At 37.0% G+C, this 24,934-nt stretch overlaps 1 protein-coding gene across 8 annotated transcripts in view; it reads right to left on the bottom strand.

The window, feature by feature from the left end:
- UTRN (utrophin) overlaps positions 1-24,934 on the bottom strand; it is a 556,454-nt gene that overhangs the window by 126,449 nt on the left and 405,071 nt on the right. For all 8 annotated transcript variants that reach the window (XM_013966586.2, XM_018053300.1, XM_018053301.1 and 5 more), the window contains 2 exons: positions 24,694-24,850; positions 4,801-4,930 (listed from right to left, as the gene is read on the bottom strand). In XM_013966586.2, the coding sequence (XP_013822040.2) occupies positions 4,801-4,930; positions 24,694-24,850 (287 nt within the window). The remainder of the gene's footprint in view (positions 1-4,800; positions 4,931-24,693; positions 24,851-24,934) is intronic.

Genomic DNA, 24,934 nt, shown 5'->3' with positions numbered 1-24,934 from the left:
CATGGACTGCAGCATGCCAGGCCTCCATGTCCATCACCAACTCCCAGAGTTTACCCAAACTCATGTCCATTGAGTCAGTGATACCATCCAACTATCTCATCCTCTGTCGTCCCCTTCTCCTCCTGCACTCAATCTTTCCCAGAATCAGGGTCTTTTCAATTCAACCTCACTAAAAGGAAATATTATACATTGACATGATACAATTCAAGTTAAATTAAGTAGTTCCCTATCACTCAAGAGAAGGAAACTATTGACAAAGCTGTGAACTTTAGTTCAGGTAAAAATTATATTGACTGAATAACCTTTCATAGGCAGAATGAGTAATTCTGGGAAGCTGAGTGGTCCAGATGGCTATATTTCATTCATTTAGCCCTATTTTTGTATGGTTGCCATTTTGGAAGGAAATTTACTAAAATATAGTATAAACTCCTATGCCTTCTCTTAACTGATTTATATTCTATCTTCAAAAATAAACAAACCACAGTTCATTGCTTCAGCTTTTCTTTTATTGCAAAAATCCCCAAAGACTACTCTAATTTATTTTAGAATTCTCATGTATACTTTTTATAATTTTCTTTCTCCTCATTGCTGTCAGACTGCCAGACATCATTTCTCACTGCCACCCTTTCCCCTGCCGTATCATTTCCATCTTGCTACATACCCATAATTCACTGGAAAACAAGGGAAACAAGTTACAACAGTGTCTAAAGTAAGAGTTAATACCTCTGAGAGAGTGGCTTTTCTATGATCTTCACTATATTTTCAACATAATACTATCTTGGCTGCTCAAATAATTTCTCACACTCTTTCCAATTCTCAGCAAATGGGAGAGGTCACTAAGCAAGGGCAAGGCTGAGCTTCAGACACAGATATTAGTATATAGTCAGAGAGGGGACCAGGTACCAGGGAGCAAGGAGAAGAGCTAGACAGGAATGGGTTCAGGATGACACACAGCCTCAGTGAGTGGGACAGAATGACCAAGGACTGGGTAGGCAAAGGAAGAAGGAGTTGGAGATCAGGCAGAAGAGACCAACAGGCAGAAAAAAAATAGGATGGGCAATGAAATCATTACCTGCAGACCATCATGAGAAGCTGGTGTTAAATGACATTAGTTTGGAGCAGAGAGAGGCATGAGATGCTACTAAATAGAAAAATGAAGTGAAAGTGTTAGTTACTCAGTTGAGTCCAATTCTTTGCAACCCCAAGGACTGTAGTCTGCCAGGGTCTTCTGTCCATGGAATTTTCCAGGCAAGAATACTGGAGTGGGTTGCCATTTCCTTCTCCAGGGGATCTTCCCAACCCAGGAATTAAACCTGATTCCCCTGCATTGCAGGCAGATTCTTTACTGTCTGAGCCACCAGGGAAACTGAGGCCAAATCACTGTGCAGCTTTGCATGACAGGTAAAGGAGTTCAGAGCCTATTGTAGAGGCTACTAGAGGTTTTAAACCAGGGTAGCAAATGCTAGCTCTGTGTTTTAAATACATCATGGTAGCATCTACCTTGATGCAGAGATACCCATAAAGAAAGTATTGCAACAGTCCTAGCAAAAGATGCTAAGGACCTGAAATAGGGCAATTAATGTTAGCAGTGATTTTTAGTGTTTAAAATATACATATACTTGAAAGTTGTTAGGAGACTAGATCTTAAAAGTTCTCATCACAAGGGAAAAAGTTGGAACTGTATGAGATGTTAGATGTTCCTAGTCTTATGTGGTGATCATTTAACAATATATACAATTATTAAATCATTATGTTGTATATCTTAAACTTGTACAATATTATGTAAATTATGTCTCAATAAAACTGGGGGAAAAAAGAAAATTTTTAGCAGAGTGTACCTGATAAGATTCTTTGTCAACAACTGATTATTTGGTTGAAATAATTAGTTTGCTTGTTTTTTTAACAGCATTTATTAAATGCTGCCTGAGAGCAACTCATCCAGTGTTACTCAGTAAGAAAATGAAACTCAATAAGCTATCATAAAATGCACATATACACACGACACTATGAGATAGTAATTGATAATAGAAAAAAAGGAGCTAGGAGAAAAGGCTTCAGGAGAGAAAAATCATGGAGAGAAGTATTTTCTGAAATAGTTATTCAAAACTAAAGAAACGGATTCACCTTGGTGTGTTCTTTGGTACATTACACATAGCATACTCAATAAATGCTCATTAAATGGAACCCCCCCAAAATCATATAGGTTCTCTCTGCTCTATTTCCTTTAACACTGAGTACTTTGAGTAGCATCAAAAAAGATAACTAATGTTCAAACATGCAGTTTCTGACAGCAGAGGTTCAAAAATCACAGTAACTAACAAAGTATAAAAGCTATTATGGGTAATTTTCTTTCATTTACTTTTAACAACAGGTAAAATCAGCCAACATTATACAAAATAATATCAGGAAAGGAGAAAGCATGGGAATGCCTAATTGTAAAAAATATATATATCATAAAGTTACACTAACATGACATTTTTTTCTTGCTTCCCAAATACAGTATATGAAAATGGACCTTAAAAATTCTCAATATAAGGGCTCAAAAAGCAGTATGTTTTTACCATTTAAACTGACTAACCACTGAGAAAGAAAATTGATAGCAAAGTGAAACTCAAGTGATGTAACACTTTTCTACTGCTATGAAGTAACTGATTATAAAAATTTTTCCTCTATTCTCTGAAAAGTATTGGGGAAACAAGGAGATGAGGCAGGCAGATTTAAGGTTGACTTTAAATTGGATAAAGTAAGACAAGTGAACTTCTTATTTTTCTTCCAAGCTTAAAAAAACAAGCAAAATAGTGCCTTCTTCTTGCTGTATTTAAGCTGAAATGTGCTGTCCAACTGCCCAGGGCCTCTGTAATCTACACCAGACAGCACGCACAAACTCCTCACTCATACCTCCTGTGCAGGCACAGTCCCTGACCACCCTCTCCACCACCCCCTGACCCTCTCCCTGAGCTCTGCTGACTTTCCCTGACACACAGCTGCTCTGCTCCTCACACTGGGCTGCTGCTTCCAATGGTTCTATCCTAACTAATCACTTTAATCCACACCCAAGCGTGCTCAGCATCCAATCCACACCCAAGCGTGCTCAGCATACAAGTCACTCAACCACCTGCTACGTAGGTGTGTGCATGGTGCGTGTACATACATTATGTCCGTGTGTGTATATGATACACATATAATTTCATCTATAACAGAGTACCCAGAAGGCTAGTCCTCCAAAGATAGAATAACCATCATAAACAATCTGCAGACTGAGAGAGGTGGAGACTCAACAGTGATTTAGGCCCCTGGGTAGGCTGACTGGAAAAACAGTGATACTGCCAGGACAGAGGAGTAAGGCAAAGCTGCAAGAGACGATAAGCGTACTGTGTGTGTCTCTGTATGTATACACACACACACACACACACACACACACACACACACACATTCCCCCAAAGGGTCAAGAAAAGTGGTATGATCCTGATGGGAAATTTATTCCCATTGAAGTAGAGCTTCCCTGACAAAGGCTGAGAAGGAAAATGGCTACTTTCCAAATGTCTGATCTGGTTCCAACTACAGTCAAAGCATCTTCCAACACTACATCCCCTACAAGTAATAAATGCTCATGAATTACACCTCTGGACACAACATGAGAAATTGTTCAGGTCTGCTTTTACTATGGAAAGTGAATGATGAGAAAATATTCTGAATGGCATGTTTATTTTTTTAAATGCATCAGAATGCTTTTATGCCAAAAGTGAAAAATCAAAATAAAGATATATGTTGGCCCCCAAGTTCATCTCCTAAATCTGCTATGTAATTTATTACTAGTTGCTAGTAAGGTAGATACCATTTCAGTTTTAAGCCAAAGTACATAAACAATATAAGTTGTTGCTGCTACTGCTAAGTCACTTTAGTCGTGTCCAACTCTGTGCGATGCCATAGATGGCAGCCCACCAGGCTGCCCCGTCCCTGGGATTCTCTAGGCAAGAATACTGGAGTGGGTTGCCATTTCCTTCTCCAAAGCATGAAAGTGAAAAGTGAAAGTGAAGTTGCTCAGTCCAACTCCTAGGGACCCCATGGACTGCAGCCTACCAGGCTCCTCTGTCCATGGGATTTTCCAGGCAAGAGTACTGGAGTGGGGTACCACCGCCTTCTCCATAAGTTGTTAGCATCTAAATTAAATAAATTCTGTGGTCTGCTTATAAAAGAAAGGCACTTCAGTGTCTTATTTAAATTTGTAGTCTTGAAAAAGAAAAGTTAAAAAACATTATAGATATTTAAATAATGTATGTTTACTCATATTCTAAATATCATTCTTCTATATATAATTATTTATCATATAGTTTAAATGTAAGAAATGTAACTATTTATTTCTTAAAGAAATTATTTGTAGTTATAGCACGTTTTTTAATAAATTAATTTTTCAGTTAATTCCCTTTTAAAATAATGATACTGAATATACAGTCATTTCATTTTTTAATTTAAGAATCTAGATATTTATTAATGACATATTTGACTAAAGTAATACTTAGAAGAAAAATTTTAATACTAGGCCCTGATATTCTGTAAGGAATTTAAAAATATCAGGTCCTCAGTTCAGTTCAGTTCAGTTCCGTCGCTCAGTCGTGTCCGACTCTTTGCGACCCCATGAATCGCAGCACGCCAGGACTCCCTGTCCATCACCAACTCCTGGAGTTCACGCAAACTCATGTCCATCGAGTACTTAATGCTGCAAAAAAATTCTCTACTCGATTTTGGTGTTTTGTTCTCCTCATATGTATTTTTATGACATACTAAGGAAACCAGTCTCACCTGTTTTTGATTGTAGGTTTCTTCTTGGTTCTTCAGGGGCCTCAATTGGCTGATCAGCCAGGAAAACTCGAGCTTGGTCTATAGCATTCAGGACAGAATACTCTTTCTCCTTTAACTCACGTCTCAGTGCCTTTGCAAAGAGAAGGAAAAGTTGAATTTGTAACCCAATGCATTTACCAAGTCATGGAATATCTTCAATTAGACCACTTCTGTTCATATTTGTCAAGGCAATGGCTAATCACCAGCATGTAAGTGAGGTTAAAAATGAAAATGTAAATTCTACCCATTGGAATGATGAAACATGAATAAAAGCAAAAAGATGATTCCTGTAGAACTAACATGAAAAAACCCACCAAAATCCCCTAAATTTATAATATTCACCTGAGGGAAATTGCTAGAGTATATCTGAACTTCCACAAAATGTACTTTAGAGTTATCAGATTGCTAAAATATAAGAGCCTGGTCTAAGATACTTTTCTCTTATGAGACTGACTGACCAAAAAGATCATATCCAATGATACAGAAAGAGGCAATTTCACAAGTAGTAATGAGATCCTCAGAAGTGTTTTACATCCTTTGGAATATATTAAGAAAAAAAAATTAAGAGATAGAAACAAATTAAAGTACATAAAATCAAAACTAAACCAAAGAGAACACATAAAAGACAATCTCCAATTATCTTAAAATATATTCTACCTCTCATGCTGAGGCAATTACAATTTTTCCCTTGCGACATTTTTCATGCAAATCTACGAGTCTCAGAACAGTTTATCTATAGTACTTTGGCTGTTTTCAGTAGGGTTGAACTTTCACCTCTGCTCCTATAAATGTTTGGTGATTAAGACTAATTGACTAGGGTTTAAAAACAACAAAGCTCATCCAGTGTCTACTGAAAGAGAAGAGTAAAAGAAGACTTTCTCATGTGCTATTTCAATACTGTAGCTAGATCAAAATTATTGTTATCCTGTTAAATTATGCACATAAACACCTACTGGCCCTAATATTTTGCTTTTTATACAGTTCCTTGGCAATGTATTATGAAAACTCAACTTTCTGTTTTCTAAAATATTACCCTCTAAATTGTATGTTGCTGTTGCTGCTGCTAAGTCGCTTCAGTCGTGTCCGACTCTGTGCAACCCCATAGACGGCAGCCCACCAGGCTCCCCCGTCCCTGGGATTCTCCAAGCAAGAACACTGGAGTGGGTTGCCATTTCCTTCTCCAATGTATGAGAGTGAAAAGTGAAAGTGAAGTCACTCAGTCATGTCCGACTCTTCAAGACCCCATGGACTGCAGCCTACCAGGCTCCTCCGTCCATGGGATTTTCCAGGCAAGAGTACTGGAGTGGGGTGCCATTGCCTTCTCCGAAACTGTATGTTATAATCAACCAAATCCTCTGAACCTAAGTACTTTTAACAGCATTTGATATACTGGGATGACAGGGTATTTGGAGGCGATATCCTCACCATCCACGGTAAATAAAAACCAAAAATTCTAAATATCTAGAAGGAGAAGGAAATGGCAACCCACTCCAGTATTCTTGCCTGGAGAATCCCAGAGACAGAGGAGTCTGGTGGGCTGCTATCTATGGGGTCACACAGAGTCAGACACAACTGAAGCGACTTAGCAGCAGCAGCAGCAGCAGCATCAGAAATATCAGAATAATCTTATGTTTAAAAAACCTGAACCTGAGCACCAGAAAAACACTGGTAATGAAGTTGAAAGAGACCATCACAGGTGGGGAGGTGCAAGAAGAGCAGGCAAGGAGTAGAGAGAAATGGAGTTGAGAGTGTTGGTTTTTTGTGATAAGCATCGTAAATATTATTTGACTTATAAATTGTATACGATTATTACTTTGATAAAAATTTCAAATTAAAGGAATAAAAGTACACAACAACATCAACAAAAATACCAACCCATAATTTGTTGTTGTTGTTTAGTAGCTAAGCCCTTTTCGACTCTTTTGCAACCCCACAGACTGTAGCCTGTCAGGCTCCTCTGTCCATGGGATTTCCCAGGCACAGGGTGTTGGCAGGGAATGTCTCCTGAACTCCTTGGATGCACCAAGGAAGGGAAGTAGAGGAGGCAAGTGTGGGCAGCTGGGAACCATGCCGAGTACATAAAAATATGGGGTTCAAGCTCTAATGCCAACTCACCACTCAAATATCCTAGGGAACAGCATACATTCAATATCTTTTCATACTCTATTTTGCAAATATAATTTTGTTATTCAATTTGTTCTATTCCAATTATATTTAATTGCATGTCAGAAATGAGTTTAACTTTCAACAGCACTATACATATAATCATTCTACCACCCTTTACCTCTCAATTAGACATAAAAGAAAACCAGCATTTCCTCACCACCTGGTGCACATTAATAAGATAATTAGACTCCAACAGAGTTGTTTTGTACACAGAGCTACAAAGTGGCATTCAGCTTTAGGTTCTAATATCACATGATATATATGAACTATCTTAAATGAGCATAACACTATCTAATTGGAATTTCTTTTATTTTAATGACTTTATATTTTCATTCAAAACAATTCTGTTCTCAGGCAGTAACAAGTATTAGCAAGGATGTGAAGAAGTTGGAACCTTCATAAACCAACGCTGGAATGCTTAAAATAGCGCATCGACTTTGAAAAACAATTTGGAAATCCCTAAAAATATTAAACACAGTTACCATATGATCCAGTAAAACCACTCCTAGGTATATACCTAAGAGAACTGAAAGCATATGTGCCCATAAAAACTCACACATGAACATTCATAGCAATGTTATTCATATTAGAAAAAATGTGGTCACAACCAAAACATCCATCAACTGGTGAATAGATAAACAAAATGCTGTATATCCCTATAGTAACATCTCATTGGGCAACAGAAATGAAATAGTGATACATGTTACAACACAGATGAGTCTTGAAAACATTACACGAAGTGAAAAAAGACAGACACAAAAGCCCATTACTATGAAATGCCCCAATAGCTAAGTGTATATATATATAGAGAGAGTAGATTGGTGGCAGCTTAGGACTTCAAGGTTGAGGGAAGAATGGGTGAGTTAACTGCTCATGGGCATCAGGTTTCTTGGGGCAGGGGGTAACAAAAATGTTCTAAAACTAGATAGTGATGATGACTGTACAACTCTGAATATACTAACAGCCACTGACTATCTGGTCCTATCACTTCATGGCAAATAGATGGGGATAAAACAGAAATAGTGGCAGATTCTATTTTGGGGGGCTCCAAAATCACTGCGAATGGTGACTGCAGCCATGAAACTAAAAGATGCCTGCTCCTTGGAAGAAAAATTATGACAAACCCAGACAGGGTATCAAAGAGCAGAGACATCACCTTGCTGACAATGGTCCGTATAGTCAAAGGTATGGTCTTTCCAGTAGTCATATACAGAAGTGAGAGCTGGACCAAAAAGAAGTCTGAGCATCGAAAAACTGATGCTCTCCATCTGTGGTGCTGGAGAAGACTCGAGAATTCCTTGGACAACAAGGAGATCAAGCCAGTGAATCCTAAAGGAAATCAACCCTGAATACTCACTGGAAAGACTGATAACTCATTAGAAAAGACCCTAATGCTGGGAAAGATTAAGGGCAGGAGGAGACGGGTATGACAGAGAATGAGACAGTTGTATGACATCACCAACTCAATAGACATGAGTTTGAGCAAACTCTGGGAGACAGTGAAGGACAGGGAAGCCTAGCATGCTGAAGTCCATGGGGTCGCAAAGGGTCAGAAATGACTTACCAACCGAAAAACAACAACTTAAATTGCTCACTTTAAAAGAGTGAATTTTAATGCTATGTGAATAATGTCTCAATAAAGTTATTAAAATAAAATAATTCTGTTATTTTCCCCAAAAACGTCCCCTAGGTAGTCTCTTTATGAACCTCCATTCCCACCCATCTGCAAGGTAATTGCTTATCCTGTATGTTAAGTATGCTCCCACCTCAGCATTTCCAGGGACAGCTCATCCTCATATACTGTAACCATGCATCTCTCCCCTCCGTTATACTGTTGGTTCTTCCAGGTGAGGCCCACTTCTTAATTATTCAAAATTCTCAGTGCCTGTCTGGATATATGTATGTATATATGTGTGTGTGTGCACGCGCACGCTTAGTTGCTCAGTCATGTCCGACTCTTTGTGACCCCATATCCCACCATGCTACTCTGTCTATGGGAATTCCCCAGGCAAGAATACTAGAGTGGGTTGCCATGTCCTCCTTCAGGGAATCTTCTCAACCCAGGGATCAAACCCAGGTCTCCTGTATTGCAGGCAGATTATTTACCATCTGAGCCACCAGGGAAGCCCAAGAATACTGGAGTGGGTAGCCTATCCCTTCTCCAGGGGAACTCTCCAATCCAGGAATCCAACCGGGGTCTCCTGCATTGCAGGTGGGTTCTTTACTGGCTGAGCAATCAGGGAAGCCTATATATATACATACATATATATATATATATATATGTGTATATATATATATATATCTCCTATATATTATATAGATAAAACACTTTATTAAAATTTAATGGGGTAAATAGCATACTTAATATATTATTGGGCTTTCCTTGTGGCTCAGCTGGTAAAGAATCCGCCTGCAATGCAGCAGACCTGGGTTTGATCCCTGGGTTTGGAAGATCCTCTGGAGAAGGGAAAGGCTACCCACTCCAGTATTCTGGCCTGGAAAATTCCATAGACTGCATAGTCCATGGGGTCGCAAAGAGTCAGACATGACTGAGTAACTTTCAATTCACATATATCTTTTATATATATATATATATATATATATATATATCCATTTATTTCCCCAATAAATGCTTGGGGAACAATGAATAAAAGAAGGTATAATTTCAGAATTAAATTTTAAATTCTGACAAAGTAAAATACACCAGAGTCCCCAGACTCTGGCTATCCTAAAACGGAATAATTACTGGATTCCAGTTAGCTCTGGATTATTTGAACGATCTACTTTGAAAATTACTGGTAAATAATTTTGGATGCAAAGTTAATTTTCTCTTATCATTTAGTAAGTAGCTAGATAATCTAGTAACTCAGTGATTAAGTTGTATTTCACTTTGCTGTTGATCACTGTTTTATTAATAACAAATATCCTTTTCTCTCTCTAACCAAAGAACTTATCTCACTGAAAGAAGTGATGTAAGCTTACTTCATCTTGCTTATTTTTTCCACATCCTAATTCATGAGGTAAATGCCTAGGGTAACAGTTCCAAAACTGATGCATTCATTAGGTTGAAAGTAGCACCTGTTATTACTATCATATCAAATTCATCTAAATGGACTGACTTAAAACAAGGACAACTTATTTGTCATGAGTCTATGGATTGCTAATTTGACCAGCTCTTCTGCTGCTGTCATACAGGATTGCTCGTGAGGCTGTAATCATCTGGGGCTTGAATGGGATTGGAAGTCCAAGATGGTCTCACTCACATGTCTGGAATTACTGCTGGCTGTTGGCTGGAAGACCATGGTTTCCCTCTATGTGATCTCTACCTGCCCAATAGGCTGGACCATGCTTCTTCAACATAATGATTGGTGTCCCCAGAGGGCAGAATGAAAACTGCAAGATCTTTCAAGGTGTTAGCTTTAGAATAGCTCTGCCCAACAAAACTTTCTACAATGATGGAAATGTTCTAAAACTATGCAGGCCAATAAGGCAACACTAGTTGTGTATGGCTATTTGGTATGCCCTTGAAATAAGACTGGTATAGTGGAGGAACTGAATTTTACATTGTATTTAATTGTAATTGATTTAAATCAAACAGAAATGGTGACACGTGGCAAGGGTTACCATGTTAGACTGCATGCGATCCAGGTAGAAGGAGCTATAATTGCCAAGGTCCTAGGGAAGTGTTTGCCCAGCTTGGCAGGCTGGCACTGTCAGGACTGAGAATGGCAGATGAGGGTAACTACTTCTGCAAAAATATTTTATATCATGAAAGTTAGAGGGAAAAACATGCTTTGCTGTTGTTAGGAGAGGTACCTGGTAACCACATCCTTCTTCATACAACAGAAGCTGGCTATGTTGCTGACTCAGGCTTGGCTATCAACCTAACAGTTTTCCATGTCACAAAGCTTATGCATTTTCTATTCTAAGACATAGGCAGAAAGACCCTAATCCCCCTCCCAGAAAAACATGTGTAAAATGAAGCTTGGGCTTAAAAGCCATACACCAAGATCAGCTGTAATAAGAGGAAGATACGGAGTAATTTCAAAAAATACAATTGAAATTATATTTTAAATTATACAATTGAAATTATATTGTATGCTCCTAGGTGCTTAATTTAAGGGGATAGAGACTCAGCTACCTCAAGTCAAAAATAAATGGAGGGTACAAGGACTGTCCATGCCCATAAGAAAAGATTCAACTTCTCTGCCATCCCAAGGCGCCATGGGAATGTACAACAGAATTTTCCAACAAACATTTCCACCAACATTAAAATTTCAAGACACATATTACATTCACATAGTCTACAAAGAAGGGCTTCCCTCATGGCTCAGTGGTAAAGAATCCGCCTCCAATGCAGGAGCTACAGGAGACGCGGGTTCAAACCCTCGGTTGAGAAGATCTCCAGGAGGAGGAAATGGCAATCCTTTCCAATATTCTTGCCCGGAAAAAATTTCATGGACAGAGAAGCCTGGTGGGCTACAGTCCATGGGGTTGCAAAGAGCGGACGTGACTGAGCGACTTAGCACGAGCACAAATCTATAAAGAAATATGCCAGGCAACAAGAGAGGACAGCAGTTAATAAGCCCATGATCCAAACTTAAGGAACTTAGAGTCTGAAAAGAACACAATGCAAGTGAGAACGTGTTGGTGCCACCAATTTTTACCGATGTATACATGGGCACCGAGAAAACAAAGAGGAGCGAGGAGGCAGAGGCAGTTACAAGCAACCTTCTCCAAATGTGTAAACTTTGTATTGAAAAAGAAATTGGAATCAGATTAAATGTAATTAGGGGAAAAGCAATTCAAGAAAACAGAATAAACTGGTAAGCTAATTTAGTCTCTCATTGTTTTCCTATTAGGTAGCTTCTGTATCCTCATTTAAATGAAATGAAGCCCCAGAACATCAGATGGATGAAGACCTGATGTGCATATCAGAATTTAACCACTAAAACCCCAGAGTTTTCATCTTCAGTAATTTCTATGAACCCAACACCCCTTCAGCGGGGCTCTCCTTTCCTCCCACTTCTCTTCAGTGGCTCCGGCTGTTTTCCCATGAGTGTCTGGCAGCTGAGTAAATCAATTGCTTCTTACTCAACTTTAAATGCCTAAAGAGAGATTCTCAATGATCCTTCTGAATGGTCGGGGAACATTTCTCCCCACCCGCTATTAGTTCGTGGGAAGGCAGGGGATTAAGGGATAAGGTGGTATAAAGAAGTGACCCGTGTGGCTTAAGTTAGAAAGCCTCATGAATCAATCAGCTGCTCTTCATTTTCATCATGAAAGAGGCATCACTCACGGGGATGGCTGAATCACTGCCAAGGAAACAGCAGTATTATCAGTTGTTTCTGGCACCACTGACATGGACGAGGACGGATCCTGCAAGCTCCTTAATATGAACACAGAGTCTGAGCGAACCTAGAGGGAGAAGGGAAATCCCGCCATCTTCTCTGTCCTCAACAGGCAACTTCGTCACACTGGACTGAGAAGAGGGACAAGAATGACAAACCTGTGGGTGTGAACTGAATCCTGGCGTCATCCCCTCCTCTATAAATAACAACTCTCCCCTCTCCTCTCTTTAATCCAAAGGCATTAATCACCCACACTGTCTGTATGTGCGTGCATGCTAAGTCACTTCAGTTGTATCCGACTCTTTGTGACCCTGTGGACTGTAGCCCGTCAGGCTTCTCTGTCCATGGAATTCTCTAGGCAAGAATACTGCAGTAGGTAGCCATTCCCTTCTCCAAGGGATCTTTCCAAACCAGGTATCAAACCTAGGTCTCCTGCATTGCAGGTGGACTCTTTATCATGTGAGCCACCAGGCCAATCTAAAGTCCTACCCATAAATCTCAGCTCTTCTCCAAGACCAAGTTTCTTTCTCCAACTTCTATTCACTATTATTCATGGGGGAAGTACTAGTATTCTTGCCTTGAGAATTCCATGGATGTGGAGGAGCCTGGTGGACTACAGTCCACAGGATCGCAAAGAGTCAGACACAACTGAGCAATTCACACGCGCGCGCACACACACACACACACACACACACACACACACACACACACACACACACACACACACACCTCTTATGTCACTTCAGTTTCTTAGAAGGTTCTATTTGTGAACCACTTGTTCCAGAATGAAACAGCAATGTAAACCTCTGTGGTGGTAAAAATGGTTAGCCAGGTTACATCACTCACCCTAATTTGGTAGAAATATCAAATTTCTTCAACCGTTCAGTCCAACAAATGAGACTTTTTTCCTGTCCTTCTAGAAGCAACAAAGTCAAACATAGCCACCAGTTTGCCCTCTTTCTTCTTTTTAGGAGAGAACTTAAGCCAGACATCCTAAAACAACTTTCTAAATTCCCATGCTGACACGGAACACCAGCATTTTAATTTTAATGATACAAGATATACGAGAAATGGGGACAAAAATGAGAAATCACAAGCAAGACTGCCATGAAACTTTACTTCCATGCATTGGTGGAAGCAGAAAATTGCTTCAATCATTTGGATAGTAAGTTGGCAATCTATCAAGAGTCATTTCTATGATCATACTGTGTGAAACAAGAATTTCACCTTTGGGACTATATCCTAAGAAAATGATCCAGAAAGAGCTACAAACACAAAAGTTTTCACTATAACATTATTTATGATTTAACAAATGAAAGCAACTTAAATATCTAACACGTGGAAAATATTTAGATTCATGACAGTACAGCTACACTAGGGATCATTAAGGAAATAACCTTGAAAAATGATTGTGAAAATGACTGCATAGCAACGTGAAGAAATAGGTATGACATGTATCTCAGTTTGAAAAAGATAGGAAAAACTATTAAAACTGTGTGAAAGGTGAATATGTGAAAATAAAATAACCCAAAATGAAAATGGTTGCATTAGAGTAGTAAAATTATGGCTGATATTTTGCCCTTTATTTTATAAGATCTGTAATAAATTATTTTCAATGAAAAATTATGCTTTTAAGAAAAGACTGCCAAAAGGAATCAAGTTCATTTATAATGGAACAAATTACAATTTTTGAACAGCATTATTAAGAATTTCAAATGTGTTTTAGAAGCAAACTTTTCATATAGCAATCATAAAACTTTTCCATTATGTTTTACATCAATGAGAATCTAGATTTACTTGTAATATGCAATTCAGGCCATCTCTGAAGCTAGAGTTACTTATAAAATTAATACATGGCAACATAGTTACCAAATGAGAGACTCCACATGTTTATGCCACTCCCTATGTTTGGTAGGGATCTTAACTCATCTAGCTTTTTTTTTTTCTTTCAATGTTTGTAGCAACTTTATTCACAATTGTTTCAAGGTGGAAAAAACTCAAATATCTATCTGCTAGAGAATGGGCAGAAAAATGGTATGTCGATATAATGGAGCACTACTCAGCAATAAAGAGGAACAAAATCTTTTAAGAAAAATGATTTTATAGCCAGCATGCTGTATGTTATATCCCCAAAACTTATTTATCTTATAACTAGAAGTCTGTATCTTTTGACTGCCTTCACCTGTTTCTGCCAATCTCTTCCCTCACTTCTCACAACCACCAATCTGTTCTCTTTTAAGGCATCAAATTTCTACACAAAAGTGAAGCTCAAGCACCGGGAGAATCTAGTGGTACTCAGCACAAGAGGGTAAAATAATAAGCTATATTTTAAAATCTACCTCAACAATCAAAGATATTCCAAATCTTTTCCCCTCATAAAAAAATCATTCCCACTCTTGTTTTGAATAATTTAGGCAGTATTTAGACAGGAAGAAGGTAACCTCTTAACTGACTACAATATTAAGGCGTAAAGAAGTATAATGGTATTGATAAATTTCCTTACAACTTCAAGCATGTTATTTCCAGCTCTTGAAGAAAAATTGTTGCTTACATTTCTGTCCGCTATTACCTTTATTAACAATTCAGCTATATAAAGTAGAAATATCTTCAAAATGTATTTCTTTTTTGAAAAAAAGGGATTATAGAGAGGTAAAGAGGAAAAAGGAACATTCATAACAAAGGACCTTTATTTTTGGGTATTTTCATTCACTCAACATTCAACAAACATTGACTTAGCATCTACAGTGCCAGAAATAGACAAAGACACAATAGAAAATGAGTAATTGGATGATTATAAAAGCTATGGAAAAAGAGAAAAGCAGAAGAGAATTAGAGAGTTTAGGAGTATTGGGATGGGAATTACAATTCCAGTAGAGAAGTCTAAGTAGGCTTCATTAAGAAGGTGCCATAGAGCAAACATGAAAGAAGTGGAGAATTAACCACATAAATATCAGGGAAAAGGCATTCCAGGCATAGAAGTCAGCATGGTGCTGTGACTGAAGGCACAGCATGGCTGAAATCAGCATGTAAGAGAAAAAATAGTAAAATGAGACGAGCAAGGTGTAAGTGGGAGGTAGGTCAGATCATGCAGAGTTTTGGAGACCATTATGAAAACTGTAGCTTTCATTCTGAATGAGACAGGAAGTCACTATAGACTTCTAATTTATTTGAATATGAATTCTCTGGCTGTTGTGCTGAGAACATCAGAGATGTACTTGTAGCTCTGAATAGCTGGTAAGAAGTAGACAGATTCAAATTCTTTGTTCTGAACATACAGCTAACAAGATTTCCAAAAGATTTCCAACAAGAGTAACAGACTAAGTATGCAAGAAAGGCATGATTGAAGGTGATTTTTTTTTTTTTTACCTAGCAGTCAGAATAGGATTCTATCAACTGAAATGAGGGAAGACTGGTTAGATCAAGTTTTGAGGGGCAGGTTCAGGAATTCAGCTCGGGCATACCAATTTGGAGATGTCTATTAGATTCCAGATGGAGATGGTATCAAAACATAAATATGAGAGTGACCATATAGATGACACATAAAACTCATCAGGAGGTCAGACAAATGAAGGAGCTCATCAGGAGTTCAGGGAGGAATGAATATAGAGAAGCTGGCGTGGCCTGAACCACAATGCATCTCAATTTTAGAAGGCTGAGGAAAGAAGGGGCAACTAGCAAAGGAAACTGAGAAGGAGCCACAAGTAAGGTGAAAAGAAAATCATGATATAGTAGTATCTTAGGAGCCAGGTAGAGACAGAAGTACTGTTAGTGAGCCAATAGCAAAGAGAGGACCAAAAATGTCACAAGTCAGCCAACATTAACAAACAGAGACATAAGTTACGATGAGCGACATAGGGTGCTCAGGGTGGCTTACTTGAGAAAAGAGATGCTTGTGGTAAGTTTAAGAGGCTTTTGTTCTTGTAACAGTGTTGCTTTATGTATGTCAAAACACACACTGTTTTTCTTTTGGATGCAAGCAGCTCTGGCTATAAAATTTGCAGAGCCCAGTGTAAAGTGAAGTTGCAGGGCCCCTTTTCCAAATATTACTAAGAATTTCAAGATGGAGGCAGCAGAGCATTAAATCAAGTGCAGAGCCCAACAAAGAACAGAGCCTTTTGCGATGGTGACTACATGGGACACACACCCATGACAGAAGGCATCTGAACTATAGTAAATAGAAGTATTGCTGGTACAGCACGCTTTCTGAGCTTCTGGTTCCGAAAAAGCACTTAACTGCTTACTAGAGAATGCAAGCAGAAAAAAAAAAAAAATGACAAAAACATAAGGAGAATCTGTTAGAATGTAATTTACTTTTCTCCCCAACTTGCTTGCAAAGCTAAATCAGCATATATGGATCTGAAGTCATTATAGTATGACAGCAAAAAAGGGCAGAAGAGTCGTTAAATTTGATAGCACTAATAAAACTATGTGAAAAAAGGCAAAGAAAACAAGCTTACTTGTCATTGGTACGCAGACAATTTTTTTTTTTTTAAAGAATCTCCATAGTGTTTTAAGTTTTGGTTAACATCCCTGAATGAACATTTAATATTTAAATTCATTTTGGTTCTACCCCATTGACATGAAAAATGATGCTTGAATCAGAAGACTAAGTATGAATGCTAAAACTAAGATAGGAATCCTCAAGCTTCTCACAGTAATAAAACAGTAGTCTTTCCTACATTTAAAAAATATGTGCATATATAAATGTATCCCTTCATCTAGCGAATATATTTAGTGTTTACTATTATGAGGCACAATATTAGGTCCTGAACTTGTATTCTCTTTCTCCTTCAGCCTTGTTCTAAATATAATCAGAAAGAGAATGAGCAACATCTCTTGCTCTGTTGCACACTCCAAGTCACACTAAGTCATGGCCAGTTTGGAGGATTTTCCCTCCAGGAGTTTTGATAACACTCTTCAGTGAATTTTTATTCCAAGGTCTCTTTCCAGCTCAAAAGCTACATACTTGCTCTATGGAGCTTTTCCAATCTTCTCAAGTACAAACAGCCTTGATTCATCTGTATCTTCCTGGCTGTGTATACATACTCACATCACAGCGTTTTTGATATCTACTGTAGTCGCTTGTTTTTGAGCCTGTTTCTGTCCTTAGATGATGAAGTCTATGACAGCAGAAACAGTCTTAGGAATTGATGCATGCTCAGCACGTAGCAAGGAATGTAGCAAACATCAGGTGCACCTTGGAAGTTTCCTGAACAAATAAATGAACTGTTCGATATATGAAACTATCTCTCAGCTAAATATGACCGAGGCAGTTCATTAGGAAAGGGCTGAACGAAAGGGAGAACCATACTGCTTGGTTTCACAGACCTCAACTTGCCTACATCTGTTGTCCAATCTTCAATTTCACCACTAGGCAGTGATAATTATTAGGTTGCCTCGCCTTTCCTTCTTGGAGAAGGAAATGGCAACCCACTCCCGTGTTCTTGCCTGGAGAATCCCAGAGACAGAGGAGCCTGGTGGGCTGCCGTCTATGGGGTCGCACAGAGTTGGAGATGACTGAAGCGACTTAGCAGCCTTTCCCTCTAAACTTCATATTCTATGGCCCTTTGGGGTGAGGTTCTCAATACCCATGTCAGGCTTGGGAGGCAAGTCAACTGCAGTCAGCTGAATGGGTAGGTAGGTGCAGACTCACTTACAGAACTGTTGCTTTTTAGGTCTTTCACAGTCTTAGTTTACAGACCTTAGATGGCTGTGCTTTTGATAAGAAGGAAGTCAACACAGGTGGCAAAGTCTGAAGGGGAACTTGGGAAATAATCAATTTTAGAAAAAGACCGACTTTTCACATTAGGTAACATTATAACACAGCAAGACCTTGAAATTACAGGTTTTCAGGCAAAGAGTAGCAGGGAGAATAACATATTTAATAGGGAGAATAACCACACACACACACACACACACACACACACACACACACTCTAAATTTAAAGGTGGCATGTTTCTGTTTTAAACACAATGTTCAAATTTGTTATTTTAATGAGTAAACTTGCAAATATATCTTGGCAATTCAGTTTAAGGCCCAAATGTCCTGATTTTTATATAACGAGGTTTGAATATAGGAATGAAATTGAATTAAGCAAAGGACAGAGTAGCCCTGAAGGAATGGAAAAACTCATAAGATCTTGCACCTGAATCATACACTTTCAATTATTCTTGGTGATTTCCTTCTCTAAAATCAAGCATGCATTAGATTTTGCAGAAAGTGCATTAGAGCTCTGATAACTGCCCCTATATAACTTAATATATACATTGTTATGAAAATGAAGTACAAATAGCAAAAACTGAATCTGCAGTTTTATCCAATCTTCAAGTATCTGACTGAAGTAATTTCATAACATTACAAATGAATGCTATATATATTATAGGTGCTTTCTAAGTAATTGCTGATTGAACAATAATCTCACACTTTTGAAAGTGAAGCTACACATAAGGGACTTCATTTCCCAAAAAACTTTTAAAATTATACTAAGTAGAAAAATTAAACTTTGTCAATATTTTATAGTAGTAATTTATTTCAACATTTAAGGGTATTAAACTTGTTCCTACATGAGAAAAAAAGATAATATGATTGTATTGTTTACCAAACAGAAACCTAAAAAGTTCAGAGCATGATTTCTGCTTAATGTAACAGGTTGATCCAATATTATAAAGGGAAGCTAGTTCTGCTAGACAGTAAATAACAGATATTATTATGGTTTTATTTAATTAGCTAAAACAACTCATATAGCCTATGACAGTTTTAAACAAAACAAAAATAATCAAAACTATCAAGACCGATTCTCAGCAGTTATGGGAAATGAGACCAGCCACCATTTACTGAGCATTTACTGTGAACCAGGTGCCAAGCCAAACACTTTACCATCAAGGCACTTTGACTTATGATTATGATTTAACAGGTTGGCCTATGATGGGCTGTTAAAACATTGAACAAAGTATTTATTAGAATTATTGCTGAAAATCTATCAGTGTTCTAAGTCACTGGTTAAAACATCCAAGAAAGTATAGATATTTAATTAAGGGTTCAAAATATATTGATGTTTCATAATATCAGTTCCTGGGACATTTAAATAACAGAAGGAAAAGATGCCAATCCATGAGTCACGCATTTCCCTGTATAAGACAGACTGCTGAGCCAAGCCTTTGCTATGGGGGCTTTCTGCTTGCTCATTGCCTAGGACTGCTACATTTTTCCAGAAGCATCAATCCTACTAGCTTCTTTGTTTTTCTGCTTTGTTTCTGATCTACAGAATGTTTGTTGTACTTTCGAGCCCAATTTTGCCATGTTTGATTTTTCTGTTTTTTACATTTTATCTGTAATTATTAGGCATTTGAGCGGTAAGGTGCTTTGAAATATGACCTTACAGTATCATTCTAACTGAAATCTCAGAGCCATCACCTAAATATTTAAATGTATATTTCTTCTGGATACAGTCATAAGCACAGAGCATTTAGGTATAAGAATAAGTGAAATATGTTATTGAAGTAGTGGCTGTGTCTTACTGCCCTCTGTATATTTAGCATCAATTTCAAAATATAAGTCATTCCGTGAATAGTGGAGGTAGATAGATAGATGGATGGATGGATGGATGGATGGATGGATAGAAGGATGGATGATGAAGTGACTGGCACTGCCATTATCAAAAAAAGTGTCATTAAATCACTGATATACATGTAAAGTACTAGAGTATAAAAATATACTTGGGACTCAGAAAACTTTGAGAATATATGAGTTTCCATAAATCAACCTCTTTGTATCAGAGGTGACTGAATACATACATCTGAGATAAGTGAGTCTCTTACCATCTGCGACATTGGAAGTAGACTGGACCCAGGGTAAAGAGATATAAACATAAAATAATTCATATTTTATATTTTATACATTTGTGTTCTTTTACTTACAAACACTCAAATATTGCCTTTCAAGGTAATTAGATTCATGGTTAAACATATATAATTTGCCTATTACTCTTAAATAAGTTAATTAAAGGCAGTGTATGCACATTAGTGTTATGGGTTTGGCCTTTCCATGATAAGTTCTTTTATTATGAACAAGAAATAAATCACCTTCCAGTTTCTAAGCTCATATCTTATCCCATATAAATTCTCAAAAATATTGTTGTTTCAATGGCTTCATCCATTTTTTTGAGGAGTCTAAGTTTGCTTAAGGCACCAATAGGCTAAAAAATAAGTATAGGTTATGATATTAAAACTTAGAGCACTCAAACATAATGAATCTAAGGGAAAATACAAACTGCAGACACAGAGGAACTAATATTAAAAATATTCTATAAAATATAAGTTTAAGTCCTAGTTTAAAGAATAACTATAACATCTGTTGCTTTACTTACTATGTCAACCCTGCTAAGTGGTCATATATAGTGATGATTAGACAATATGCCCCAAAGCTGGGATTACAGGGCTGGTGTGTGTGTGCTGGGGACAGGTGGGGGTGGTAACTGAAACCAGGTCTACCTAAGACCATGTACTAGGTTCAGTAACTTTGTATATAGTCAGGTCCAACATAAGGTGTCTCAGAATAGAGAATAATACACCACTATCCAAGTGAGATGAGCCAAAGAAAGTTTTCAGTAAACTTGAATACATATACTGCTGAGGATATGGGTTAAATCATCAGATGCCTACCTATAATTATTTTCTCCAAATTCTTCAAATAAATCTTTGACATCAGATTTTGACCTTATTGGAAGCAACTTTTGAGTCATCTAACAGTTTTCTGCATGTAGTGACTCTACATCCACCTAAGATACTGAGACACAGGTTTGTTTTTCACTTTGTATATAATAATGCCACTGGAAATTTTAATGTAAAATTTAAGTGCTAATTAAGTGTAACATCAGCACAGGTGGTTATTTGGGGCATCTGGAGAATGTGTATTTTTGTCTTGTCCATAATGTAACATATGGTGTCACTTTCTAAATAGATTTTTAAAAGACTTCTGCGCAATGACATTCAAGACTTGCATTTATGTGATCATATCTCCTGGAATAATTAACAAATCAGAGTAAATTTCTTTGTCTTTTACTTAAAAAAAAAATCCATCTAGTAATCTCTAGACATTCTAATTGAGCACGCAGAGATTATATCAAATTTATTCAACTTCTCTAAACAGTACTGTGTGATTGAAAAAAAGTAATTCAGCTCATATCTTATCCCACCTATAGAATGAGTGTGAGTTTGAAATCAAATACAAGGTCTCTCCTCTTTCTAAAGGAACATTTCAGAGAATAAAATATCTTGCCTAGTATTAATATCAAACCACTCAAGGGTTGAATTTCATTGTTTTAACTAGGTAAGTCAAAAGGCAAGCGTTCTTTGAAGTTAAAAAAATTTTTTAAACTTTATTATGACAATTAAAGACCTAAAATAGCAAGTCGATAAAAAAAATTACAGAGTTTGTAATAATAAGAAAAACTAAAGGCTAAATTTAATACTAAGCATATCTGTAAAAAATTAATTTAAAAATTATTTTGTGTTTAAAGCTACACCATAATGTTATAATTGAAGAGAACTCTACAACCCATTAATGAAGAAAAAATTGGTAATAAATGTGCACATGAACTGAAAACATGCATAGATTATAACCAAGGGACCAAAGTAAGGGGTTAGAGAAATGGATGATTATGCAGACAACCAGAGATTTGCGACAGCAATGTGCAGTTCACAGCTGAGCTACAAACCTTGTTGGCAATGATTTCTCACAGCACAGGGAAGACACAGGAACTCCTAGGTGGAGAATGACAAACATTGGTTCTCGCTGCCTGCCAGGCCCATGTCTGTTTTTTGTACCAGTGTCCTTCTGCTGTGTTACAAACTGCCAGGCGCACACTAAGTAAATGTTAAGTATTTGCTAGAAGTGAAGGAAGGAGGAAGGAAAACTCAGATATGAGATCATATGCTTCTTATAAATAAGGGGACCGGACTGAATTATTTCTTGGGTTCCTTTCAGTCCTAACAATTGATAATTCTGAGTTGTGTATACACACACACACACACACACACACTGGACTGAATTATTTCTTGGGTTCCTTTCAGTCCTAACAATTGATAATTCTGAGTTGTGTATACACACACACACACACACACACACACACACACGATTTCCTTGATAAAAAGCATATGAAGGCTGGGGGAAAAGATATCTCCAAATACCCAAGAAAGGAAAATCTTGCCTGAAACATAGAGCTACCACAGGTACATCCAAATGGATTTTGATTTTAAGAAAAGACTGAGGATGGAATACTGGCAAGGCTGAGGTTTTGCTACATTTGGACTATTCTATGTCTATAGCCAACAAAGTTCAGTAAGAAAAGTAAACGAATATTACATGTAGGTGTCACATCTTTAAATATTGTCTTGTTTGTACCAACACACAGCGATTCATTCTCCTTGTAATAATTTATAGCAATTAGAAACACTACTCTTGGCAGTTAGGAAAGAAGGTTACTTTTGACCAAATGTGACAGTATTTGTAGACAGGGCTTTTAAAGAGCTAACCAAATTTAAATAAGGCCATTCATTAGAGTGGGCCTTAATCCAGTATAACAAGGGTCCTTATTAAAAGAGGGCACTTTGACCAGTTTTAAGACACAGATACCCACAAAGTGGACACCACGTAAAGACACAGAGAGAAGACAGCCATCTACAACTCAAAGATGGGCCTCAGAAGAAACCCACCCTGCTTGCATCTTGACTTCAGACTTCTAGACTCTAGAAATATGAGAAAATAAATTTCTGATGTTTAAAACACCTATTTAGAAACTTTGTTATGGTGGCCCTAGAAAACTAATACATCTCCACAAACTTCACTCTAAAATCTACTGTCTAAGTTATTTATCCTCGCATCTTCGCCTCAGTTCTCAAAGTAAAATATGAAGCTTTCATCAAAACATTAATAATATATAATACTAAGAGAACTTGTAGTTTGGGATCCTTGATAAATTTAGAGGGTAGACTATGATAAAACATGTTTCACAATCTAGAATCAACATGAACCTGTACAAAAGAAAAATCATTTCCTATCTCAAGATTTCAGCTTTAATCAAAATGGTAGTGCAGTCACAAACACATTTTATTCCTTAACAAAATAATTGTATTAAAAGAGCTTTGTATTATTCCATTTCATCACTAATACCTGAATCCTCAAAATGGGTACATGAATAATCAATAGAAGACAAAGCTGAAGAAAGTAAGGAGACATTGATTTTTTAAATCAGTAATTTCAAATCTTCTATCTTTATTATTACATACTGTATCTTCCTTTTTATCTCAATCTTAGAGCTATTTCTATATTATATTCTCTTTTCAAGTACAAAGAGAAAGTTTACCCAAATGGTAACTTGAATAACCTGATCACAAGCATTTGAAATAGAATAAATTTCAGGATCTTATCATTTTGCATTGAGGCAGCTTAAAACATAGAGGACATCTTCCTTTAGAAGAAGCATATGTTAGTGTTTGTCATTTTTTAAAATGGGAACAGAGTTCTAACATCACAGCAAAATGTAAAGATTTAGAATAAGAACTTGCGTTGCATGTGAGGAGTGAAACAATATAACAAAACAAGGTGATATGCGATATATGAGAAAATGGGTATGAAGAGATATAAAATGAATGAATGTAAAGTTAATGAGGCAAACAGTCTAAATAATTCAAGGACATAAGAGTCAATGTGTCACTTGATAATATTCAGTATATCTGCTTTTCAAAGTAAAAGTACAAATTTGCATAGAGATAGATATTTGAACAGAATAAAAATGCAACAAAGAGTTTTAAGATAAAAAAAGAAAGAAAGAAAGAAAACCCCACAAACCTGTAAAACAGTTTTAAACACAAAGGTCTTCATTTGCTTTCGGACTTATATCTATACTACTACAAGTCCTTATTTTTCTCCACTTTCATTTAATAAAACAAAATAGTTTATAATTCTTTATGACTCTCTAACTGCTGAATTTAAGATTAACTTAGAGTAAATATTTCCCCAATATAATATATAAACAATTTAAAATCTATAAGGAATAGATAAATTTCATGATCAGCTAAGAATAATATTATGCTTTAGATACCTGCAACATTTGAAAAACTCTTCAGTTAAATATGAAGAGAAAACTTAATCTGAAACAAAAGGGAGCAAGGCATGCAATTTCAATAAGATGCCTGAATACTAGTAATTAGAAACAGAGGAAGGAAAAAAAAATCCTGTCATAATTGGTTCCACTAACATATTTATTTTATTTGGAATATTTACTTCACAAAATAAAAATGAACAAAGAAAGGTACCCACTGTATGTGGTCAACTTACTTTACAATGATCATATTGGAGTTGTAAGGCTGGGACATCCCCTCCAATAGGCATTTGCTTCTTAAGCTCTTCATCTTTTATATTCAGCCATTTGATCAGTTCTTCTAAAGACGTCAGCAATCTGTTCCATTTCTCAGCACTGGCCTCCAAATGAGCCCTGTTGAGAGATAACACTGACCACATTTAGACATTTGAAATGCATCTGAAAAATTATATACCCTCTTTTGGCCTAACAATCCTG

This window comes from Capra hircus, chromosome 9 (assembly GCF_001704415.2).
Source record: "Capra hircus breed San Clemente chromosome 9, ASM170441v1, whole genome shotgun sequence".
Taxonomy (NCBI): Eukaryota; Metazoa; Chordata; class Mammalia; order Artiodactyla; family Bovidae; genus Capra; species Capra hircus.
This window is presented reverse-complemented; position numbering and strand designations above follow the sequence as displayed.